Source organism: Rhea americana, unplaced genomic scaffold, assembly GCF_003343005.1.
Source record: "Rhea americana isolate MKP2758 unplaced genomic scaffold, rheAme1 scaffold_4, whole genome shotgun sequence".
NCBI lineage: Eukaryota > Metazoa > Chordata > Aves > Rheiformes > Rheidae > Rhea > Rhea americana.
The window spans coordinates 5437714-5448316 of record NW_028186534.1 but is presented as its reverse complement, the minus strand read 5'-3'; the positions used below and the strand labels follow the sequence as shown (position 1 = coordinate 5448316).

At 47.8% G+C, this 10603-nt stretch overlaps 1 protein-coding gene across 1 annotated transcript in view; it reads left to right on the top strand.

The window, feature by feature from the left end:
• B4GALT5 (beta-1,4-galactosyltransferase 5) overlaps positions 1-10603 on the top strand; it is a 39304-nt gene that overhangs the window by 21077 nt on the left and 7624 nt on the right. Inside the window, exons 2-5 of the mRNA XM_085314033.1 lie at positions 3741-3875; positions 8103-8216; positions 9153-9277; positions 9912-10028. Coding sequence (XP_085170159.1) covers positions 3758-3875; positions 8103-8216; positions 9153-9277; positions 9912-10028 — 474 coding nt within the window. The 5' untranslated portion in view covers positions 3741-3757. The remainder of the gene's footprint in view (positions 1-3740; positions 3876-8102; positions 8217-9152; positions 9278-9911; positions 10029-10603) is intronic.

The window sequence follows — 10603 nt, the reverse complement described above, 5'->3', positions numbered from 1 at the left end:
GTGATGGGACCGGGGAGGGCAAACGGCACGTCCGGACGGGCCCCCCGCGCCTCGCGTCGAGCAGGGAGCCGGTGCCGGTTTGTCCSTCTCGTTCCTTCACGCTTCGCCAAACCCGGCCCTGCGTAGCGCAGCGAGGCGGAGGCGTGCTGAGGCAGAGAGCWAAGTGGTTCGCTCGGCGTCGGCACGTTACGCGGTGCTGCTGTCGCAAGCTCCCCGCGAGCTGCAGAAGCGCAAGCCTCGGCCCCCTCCCCGGCCTGCCGAGAGCCTGGTCCTGGTGAACACCTCCGCCCCAGCGGTTTTCCCTGCCGCCCGGCCGCGCTGCGGGGACGAGGAGAGGAGCTGTGCCCTCGTCCTGGCGCTGAGCTTTCCGGGTTGCTGGGAAGGGAAGGGAACGGTCATTAAAGCCTCCCCGATTTCACGATCGGGATGGCCGAGATGAAGCTGGGCCTTCAGCCCGCCTCGCGGGTCCTGGCTGGGCTCTGCTTTCTCGATGCTGCCGCCTCCGTGCGGACCCCCCTTCCCGCGAGCTTGGGGAGGGCTGGCGGCGCCTCTCCGGCCGGCGGTGTAGCCGGGGCAGGATGCTTTTGTAAACCTTTCTGTAGGAACCGGCTGTCCCGAGCAGCAGCCCTCGCAGCTGAGCCGGAGCTGTCGTGCGGGCTAAGGAGCTAACTCAGAACTTGCTCAGCTCTGGCGAGGTCCGTGGTYACTCGGAGACCTGCCTCTTGCCAGCTATTGAGCTCATCGCTAAAAGCTGTTCCTCAGCTGTCCCGCACATCCTGTCCCAGACCCACAGGTATGTGCCAGCCTGCTGGCTTACTCACTGCTAAACCCTAAATAACTCTTTTCCGCTAATGCTTTTTTTTGAGGGACTCTTGTTTCCCCAAATCTCACGTTGCAGCAGAGGCTGGCATGGGCCCCATCCGCACTCCAAGCTCTTCTGGCGAGCATCTCCTGCAAGCACCTCGGGACGTATGTGAGGCTTTGCACGCAGAATTTTTAATGACATTTACCTCTGGCTSGTGGTGTTGCATCAAAATGCCAAGTTGTCCTTGGGGGTTATCCCTCAGGGATCTGCTAGGATGAATTCTCCTTCTTTCTGCCCAAAAGCAGGCCTCGCTGTTTGTAGCAGTAAGTGCAGTAGGAGCATCTTGCCAAGAAAATGCACTAGAGCACGTGTTTGCTTTGTAGTGGTCATTAAACCATCCAATAATTATTCTTTGCTATATAGGTAGTCCCAGAATAGAGCAAGTTAATGAAGTGAATTTAGGAAGAGCTTTGGCTCAAGCAGCTCCTGCTTTTTCCTGTACTAGTGTAATAAATCACTTACTCAGATAATGGTTAACTGGGTTGGGAAAACTGCTTCAGCTGAAAAATTTGGGGCAAATTAATCCTTGTGGATGACTTTTCATTTGCATTACACGCTCTTATGACTGCTACCACTGTCGCCATCGCAAAAAACACATACAAATGGGAGGGGATGGGCTGGAAATGTGCATTTAACCCGACATTTGAAACAATTTAGTTGCCAAGCCCTTATTGCAACCTAGCCGCCTTGTTTCCCTATGCTTGCACAGTTAAACACCTTAAGCTGCTTGGAGCCGTCTGGTGTTGAGGCAAATGTGCTGCTTCAGCCAGCTTACCCGAGCCCTGATTCCCGGGCCTGGAATGACGAGCTGTAGGTAAAATGCTGGCAGTAGTTAATCCTCTGAGTTATCTGGGCCTTGAAGGTAGTAGTTCTGAGCTGCTTGATATTGGTGGCTTGTTCATCTGGACATTGATGCTCAAAGAGCCAAACAGGCACGTGGAAAATGTTCTTGCACGGTGAATTGAAAATCTATGTGGTGATTCCTGAACGCAGCTCAAAGACCTGCGCCGTGTAGGTATGACTCCATAGCTTATGTACTCTTTCAAATATTTACTTAAGGTGTGTGTTGTGGGGAAAAGCTGTGTTTGGGAAATCCAACTCGGCAACCTTTCTCGAGACTGACTTGAATTGTCGTATACGAGGAAATAAAACTTGAATCTGTTTGTCAAGTAGGTAGTGTTTATGCAACGACCTTGCTCTCTGATACTGGTACAGTGTCCAGGATGCCCTATCTAATCTGGGCTCCTGATGACTTCAGTAATGAGCTTCAGCTTCCTGGCACCAGCAGCCATCAACATCGGGCTCTTGCAGGGTTGTGATACGCCTGGTATAGAGAACTACCAGGCTGTTACTGATTTCCTGAGCTGGAAGGCGTTTCCTCAGTTACTGCCCTCCCCATGCAGAGGGTTTCCCTTGATCTCTTGGCTTGTTAGCCTTTTCAGCCCTTCTGGAGTCTTCCTTTTAGTCTGTTTTGATTTTGATTATTTATCAGTATAAGATTAGCCTTCTGGATTTCCCTTCTTTCCCAATTTCAAATCTTCATTCTTAAGTCTAAAATCATTAACATTTTAATGATTAAATGTTAATGTTAACATAAAAATGTTAAATGTTTAAAACGAACATTTTAATCCAGTGAAAACAGAGTTACGGTGCAGCCCAGTGGAAGGGGGTGGAGGTTCCTGAGTGCAGAGACCGCAGGTGAAYGTCTTGCAGGCTGGGAGGGAGCTGCTGACGTCGCGAGGGTTGTGCCTGTTGCCGTTTTCTTTGGGGCTGTCCTTGCAAATGTCTACGGCAGCTTAACTGAAATTTAAGCAGGCTAAGTTGAAGCAATAACGTGACATAATGGTCAGTGGAAAATGAGGATAATGAGGAAAGTAGCTGGGGCCTCTGGCTGGAGGGACTGTCCCTTGAGAAGTGACTTGTGCAAAGTGTTGCCTGCAGCCTGCTGGGACGGGAAGGGGTTTTGCTGGAGACACAAGCAGGAGGTTATCRCTCAAAGGCTGCCTTTGCCCTCTCTCCCCTCCTGCTAGACATACCTGACAGCTCTTGAATGCCAAGGCGCCCGTGCAGGTGACAGCACGTGGACTGTCGCTGCGGTGTTACTGCTCAGTGTTGACTGACAGGAAATCAGTGTCTTTGCCAATCTCACCAATGCATGAGAATATGAGCAGGCAAAGTGGAAGGTTTGGGTAAGCGTAGAGCACTTCAGGCTCAGCGTTGTGAGAGTGTGGTGTGACACCACCACCACAAGAGAATTTAACCAAAGGAAGTGCCCMAAGTCTTGGGGTTCAGCTGTTTGAATGACGGCAGGCAGCTTGGAAGGCAAAAGCTCACATAAAGCTGGAAGGCCCTTACTTAAACAGAGTGCTAGCAAAATAGTGACGYGCATTGATTTAAGGTGAGCTCAAAGATGGTGGAAAAAGAAATTGTTCTTATCTCGTCCGATGTAGCCTCAGTCAGGTGGGAGCAGGCCTCTGACCTTGCAATGTGGGAAGGAATTTTCTCGTCCAGTCATTCAGCTGAGTTTCCTCTTACAATTATACCTTCTAAGGAGGCCTCTGCACTTGCACAGCAGGAGGAATTGTTGTTTAACCTCTCGTGCTGAGTTACAGCCTGCATTGCTGGCAACAGCCATATAAGTTCASCTTATTAATCAGACAGGTTTCAAAACGTGCCTCACACCTATGCTTTAAAAGTCATATGCCTTTACTAGCTTTCATCAGGTTTCATTGACACATGTGACCCAGGGATCTCCATGGCTGGAGGAAGCCAAAAGGAAGCCGAGTGCTGGGAAGCATTCCAGGAGACTCRTATTTCTCTTCCATATTTCTTTCCTATAAAAGCAGATGCTCACAGATTTTTTTTTTCCTTGCAGTGAACACCTACCTCTTCATGATGCAAGCCCAAGGCATCATGATTCGTGAAAACATGAGAACAATAGGAGCTCAGGTCTACGAGCAGGTGGTCCGCAGTGCCTATGCCAAGAGGAACAGCAGCGTGAATGACTCAGGTATATCTTTAATAATTGTCACTTTGCTTGAAGTTTCCATTTTCACTGGGCATTAAGTTGACTTGAACCACTCTCTATTAAAGGAATTAATTTATGTTGGTAAATGCAGGGTGGGAACTTCAATTGTTTTTTTCTACTTGTTATTATTTATTCAAATCCTTTTAACTTGTAAAAAGGGTAGATATCTTGAAAGGTCTCAAATGGCTGGATGTTGAGTGAAAACCTCTTTGCTTTTGAGGAATTCAGCTTGTTATCTTTAACCAATCTGAGGATAAAGGCTTTGAAAAACAGCTGTGTGAGAGTCAGGCTTTGTATTTAAAACTGCCTTCACACACACATGCACACAGCCATCACCTCACATACATGTAAGAGCCCATGTTCATAAGCTTCACTCTTTCCTTGCAAAGATGAACCAATATGACTTGGCTGGAGCGCTGCTGCAAATAATAGATTGAACTCTGGGTGGACTGAAGGTATCAGAGTAACAGACTCTGACTCCTGACTGTTTTCCACCCATAATACAAAGCTAGAAAAAGGTTTACTGGTTTAGTTACATCGTAAGTTTTGGTGTAAATAGGGTATGCTGACGCATAAATGTGCATGTTTGCATATAACAAGGCATGAGGCATTTCCTTGCTACTGAGGACAGGACAAGCAGGTGTCATGCAGAGAGAGTATTTTCTTGTGTTTACATGTAACTAGTGAGCCAGGAGCATGATGGTTCCCAGGCATGTTCTGCATTAGGCTTTGGTGATGCCTGTGAAGCTCAGCTGAGGTCCACACTTGAGAAGGAATCCAGGGTAGGTTTCATCAGCAAGGGCTGACAGATTTAAAAAGCAAATTTTCTTCCATATAAAAAATGCAATATTCTTGCTACTCAGACTCGCCTCTGGAAAAGCATCTGTTCCTGGAGTACTGAGTATATGGTATGGCTGTTATTCCAGTTTGGTTGTACTTTGAGTAGAAAAGGTGAAGAAAGGGGTAATATCCAAACTCTGCAGATGAGTTGCACTCTACATGATCTTCTCTACTGTTGAAGTCAGCCAGAACTGCCAACTCTATCTGTTTTAAGACTAGAAACATCAACTGAAAAAGGTGAGAAAGAAGCTAACAATGAGAACTGAAGCAAAGGAAGATCAGGTGCTTGCGGTGAGCAAAGCCTCCAGTGCCCATCTGAGCCTCGATGAGGTGCTCCCTGCCACCCTCCAGGCTGCGAGCCCTCTGCAGACCTGCTATAAATCACTTCTGCATGCAGTAGACAGGGAAGTAGTTACCACATTAGCAGCTCTGATGGTTAATACTGCTACTGAAGTAAATGGCTTTGCTCATGCCTCAGATCCGTGTCAACTCTGCAAACTTTGGTTGATACTGCCTTCTCTTTGAAAAGCTTTGAGCAGTAAAGGTTTATATAGCACCCTTTTGCGACTTTCCCCCTAAGAGGGTTGAGGAGCATGCATGTGATGCTGGCCATGGCATCAGGAAGGCTCGTGGAGCCGCAGCCGTGAGCCTTGCCTTTCCACTGCAGTCAGTATCTTCCCACCCTGACCTGAGGTTTTCTTGAGTTTCCACACTCAAAATGCAATCTCCCCATCTCCTTGCTGCCTCCTGGAGGTGACAAATGAGGTAATACGCAGCTTTCAGACTGCTCCTTGCCTTATAATGCCTACTTGCTCCTCTCTGGTCATCAGCTAGGTCCCTGCTCCAGTTTTGTGGCAGCACCTGGGAAGCAGGATGTCACTAATGCTTGCTGAGCAGCAGCCTCTCCTAAATGTCATGTCTGTCCTCCAGATGTGGCCAAAACGGAGTGGCTCTTTACACAGTGCAGTCCTGTGTGCATTGCCTCCCTGGACCTGTGACTTTCATTCTTAGGCAGAACGCTTAACGATGTCCAGTCCTGAATGTCAAGGTGCAGGTTGGTCTGCTGCAAGCATAGTGCATTTCCATCCCTCTATCTTCTACTTCTTGCCCTTCTTAACTTTTTCTGTAAGTTACTTCCTCATTTTAATAACTTTTTAAGCATTTGTTAATGGATGCAATAATCAATTTCCTATTCACTGAGCTAAGAGGTATCCCTTCTGTGCTTTATCAAGCAAAAAAGGCAGTACTTTGTGTAAAAATAAATAAATAAATAATAATAAAAAAACAGTGGAATTGAGCTTTGCTCTGCATTATCAGGACATGGTTAGAGAGCTGAACTAAGTAGCAAGAGCTATATTCTGGTGATATGAGTTTAATGGGAATCTGGTTATTAAAATGTAGTCGTAGCAGTAGCAAGCATCCAAAATAACATTGACTATACTTGAGAAGCCCTGCGATTCTGTTTGCAAGTCCGTCTTGAGTCTGGCTGAGGTAGTTTGGGTGCTTTTTAATCTAACAGATAAACAGTACTAATGACGTGATACCACGTACTAGCAAAAGAAAGCAAGCTGAAATAGCAGGCCAGGTAACGAGTTGTCGTAATTGATCTAAATGAAAGATTTGGACCTTGCAGTTTAAGACATCCTTCCCTGCTTTACTTTAAAAAAAAATTATTCTATTTTTTCCCCTTTGAGATATCTTTAAAGTGTTTTTTTTAATACAGTTTTTATCCTATAGAGAATACAGTACGTTTATGCAATCACTTAAACGTGCATATCTTAAAATAAATCTGATGTAGATTCTTAACCCTTTAACATCAGCTGACACACACTCTTCACTATACTGTAAATTGCTCTCAGTATAAAATGTGCAAGACTTCTGTATCAATATCTTTTGAACCTAAACGTATGTTTTAGTTATGTGCAAGATTATAGCTGCTGGTTTAAATGAAAAAGGGATTTTGCGCTGTGTTTGGTAAAACAACTTAAAATGCTGTCTGCCCACTGTAAGTGTGCTGTGTGCAAGTAGATCACCTGCAGCAATTGCTAAGCTGCTTGGAGAGCTCTTGGGGAGGGAGAAACACTAAAGCTGCTTTGTCCTTAGGTGCTTGAATAGCAGATGGTTTGTAGTGGGGCTATGAGAAACCTGCTTCCCAATTCTGCTTTGAATTAGTCTAAGGAACGTCAGTCCTCTCACAYGTGCTTGTACAGTCAGCTTGGTGTAAATGTCCTTTAAGGGTAAGGCAACCAGGAAGGATCGGGCCCTTTCAGCCTCACAAGCCAGAAGTATGGGGGAGATGGTCTGCATCAGGCTCCTGATGTGTGGTGGGACTAAGTGCTCTTAGCCCAAAACATCTGCTTTTTGGGACCCATACAGGAGTGAGGTGTGTGAAGGTTGAGGCTCCTGCCCTTGGTGCCATGGGATCAAAAGGCAAACCCCCAGTGAAACTTCTGGTTGTCTCAGAAAGAAGAGATGCAGCATCCTCCCAGCAACTGATACGTTACTATGGCAGGCAAACTTTCTTCTAGCACTTAAAATAAAGGTCAAGGCTGGCTTTAGCCATTTACGCAAAGCTGGTGCATTTTGGTTATGTAACCATAGAAAGCAGAAGTTTTGTAGCTGTACAAAAAGTTCCTTAAAACTCTCAAAGGTGTAGCATGTTGAAGGGTTTTTACTCAGAAGGTAAAAGGAATTGAAASGATGAGGGCGTTGAGGAAATGTGCTCTTCTGGCTGCTGCTGGGTCCTGCTGGAACGTGGGCGCACGTCTGCTGTATGTGACGCTAACCAAGTGAAAGGCTACGTGCAGCACCATGGTGTTTATTGATCCTTTCAAGAGAATCACGAGAAGCAGAATTTTGCTGAGCAGGCTGCTGCTCCTGGCAGTCCTCCCGTGAGCCTGTGTTAGGAGAGGAGTCACTCAAGGAGCACTTCCCCTTTTACCTCTGCTGCAGCCCTTCAGGGACAAAGTATTAAATAACTTTTCCTTTCAAGAACCACATGCTGCTTCCATTTGATTTGCTTGTGCTACCTGAAGGTGAAGCTCAGAATCCATCCTCGGACCGGGAAAGGGGCAGGTTCCTCAGCGGTGGCCTGGTCTGACACCCGCAGGGTTTCTCCTGCCACCCTGCAGCTGCCCTCTGACACCATGGGGAGGAAAGCCCAGCTGGGCGGTGGTTGCAAGACAAGGACCCGTACAGTGTGGGGACGCTTGCGGCAGTCTGTCGCAGCACCCACGCTCAGCCCTGAGTGGTTCTGGGGACAGGGTAGCCAGRTGAAGGGATGTGCTAGCAATGGCATGGGGAAATGGAAAAACCAAAGACCTGTAGTTCAAATAGACATTTTTCTTCATTTTTTTCCCTCCACCCTAGATTATCCTCTTGATTTGAATCACAATGAAACCTTTCTGCAAGCCACAACTTTTCTTCCTGAAGATTTTACCTACTTTCCAAACCATACCTGTCCTGAGAGGCTCCCTTCTATGAGTGAGTAGCACCGCACCTGGTCTCTGGTGTTGCAGCCCTTGTCCCAGCTTGTGTCAAGCCCCCTGTCCCAGCTAGGGGCCCCTTCTGTGCCAGCACAGCTGGCAAGTGCCAGGTTTTGGGAGGCTGGCAGCTGAGCCTGGAGTATCCCCTAGGAGCAGGTTGAATTTCCGCTTTAGCTGGCAGTACCAGCGCACCCTTTACCTGCTCTTGCATGCTTTTGGATTCTGTATTCTGGCATTTTTCCCCTCTTGGCTTGTTGATATGTCACCTTTTCTGCTTAGCACCTGTCCGGAGGGGAATGAATGGAAGGGCTGTTCAGCAGCTGCAGTCTCCCTCTGGGAAGCCATTGTTTACCGGATCACCCAAATTAATCCCTGCAACRTCTGAGGCGCTCCTCCTTTCTGGAGCAAGAGCCGTCGCTTGGCAAATGCAAACAAAAGCGGAATTGTGCCCTGTGAGTTGGTGGAAAGGCTTGGCCAGCCCTTTTCCATCGCCAGTGCTGGGGCTGGCAGGCAGCAGAGCAGTTGCTCCTTCACCCCTCCGGCGCTCGCTGCTGTTTGCCCGCGTTGGCCAGTCCCAGCCCTGGCACTGTTGGACATGAGTGAACCGCCAAACTGTCCCAAGTGAAATTGGGCCTGAATTCCTCTTGGCTGTAGCAGATCTGGAGGAGTGGTGGGTTTGCAATTTAGAGGGGMCTCATCCAGCAAGGGGTGGGTGAGCAGAGCTGGGCTGTGGAGGGGGCAAGGTTGAGTCATGCCAGTGGTATTATTCCTCAGTCATCTTTGGTGAAAGAGCAGACCAGTTGCATTCAGCACTAGGTCCCAACATGGGAGAGAAACAGCAGAGCACTGAGCAGGGTAGGAGCCAAGCAGCACCTCCTCGTGCTCGGGTGGGAGCCCTCACCTCTTCATCTGCTTCTTTCCACTGCGTCTGCAGAGGGCCCCATCGATGTAAATATGAGCGAAATCACGATGGAAGATATCCACCAGTTCTTCTCAAAAGACCCTTCTATCAAGCTAGGAGGCCACTGGAAGCCGAGTGACTGTCTGCCTCGCTGGAAGGTAAACAGGGAATTCGGAAGCGCTGTGCCTGTAACACTGCTGGGCACAGCAGGAAGGATGGCTCCTGGTCGAGTGTCAGGGAGATGTTAGTGGGGAACGCCAGCATTTCCACCTTTGTGCTGCAGCTCCAGATAAATGAATGTAAGGCTCCCTGTGACGTAGGACTGCAGTGCCTGGAGAAGTGAGGTGCTGAAATCGGGGGCTGCGGTTGTGATGCATGAGTCAGCTGTGGCTTTCTGCAAGGACTGCTGAGGAGACAGGCGGTGAACTTGCCTGTCCGGTTCCCTGCTGAYGGGCCTCCAGCTCACCCAGCTGTCTGGTTTGGGGACATCTGACCCAGAGATGGAGGTTGCRTTGCTGGGGACTCTTGCCTTGGAGGGTGGTGGCCTCTGGGCAGTACAGTACTGGGACCCGGCCTTGCTCTTGCTCTCCTGACTTGGTGCATAGAATCAGTGAGTATGGGGGCTATTAGCCTCAATTAAGGCCAGGATTGCATTTAATCTCCCTGAAGCAACAATTTCCCAAGAGGCAAACACCAAAATTTACAAACAGCAGTGATGCAGGTGTTAGAGGGGTCTGTGGGCTGTCATGAACTCTTTCCTGGTGTGGTAACGGACGCCCTTTCCCCATCCAGGTGGCGATCCTAATTCCATTCCGCAATCGTTACGAGCATCTTCCAGTCCTTTTCAGACACCTAATTCCAATGCTGCAGCGTCAACGTTTACAATTTGCGTTTTATGTTGTTGAGCAGGTAAGTCCTGTGCGCGCACGGTGGGTGCTTCCCAGCTGGTTTGTTGGTGGAGGCAGCCACGAGCATATGAAATGTGCTGCGATAGAAAAGTGAGCTAGAGCATCAACATGCAGCCRAAGTTGCAAGCATAGCGCTGCTTTGTGGCCCAAGGAGTTTATCTGCAAGATCACGTGATTTAAACATTAGAAGATTTGTATGTGATTGCTTCTGAGTTAATGTTGCAAAGCTGAAATTGTCCCACTCTATCTCAAATTGGTGCAATTAAGATGTGTCCCTGGAAATTAGAGCCTGACTTTCATCTAAAAACCAGAGATCTAGATTTTTTTTTCTAATTCTGTATTGGAGGAGATATTGGGGAAAATTATATATATTTGAACCAGAGATTTGCAGCATAAATAATATTGCTTTCATATCTATGTGAACTTGTCACCTAAGCTATCCATTCTCACACACCCTGCTAACATGCTACCAAACTTAGCTCTCCTTGGCCTTTTGGACAGTGTCAGGTAAAGAGAGCGATCAAGGCTTTGACTAATAATACTTTAACATCCTTTTTTTTTTCTTTTTTTTTTTTT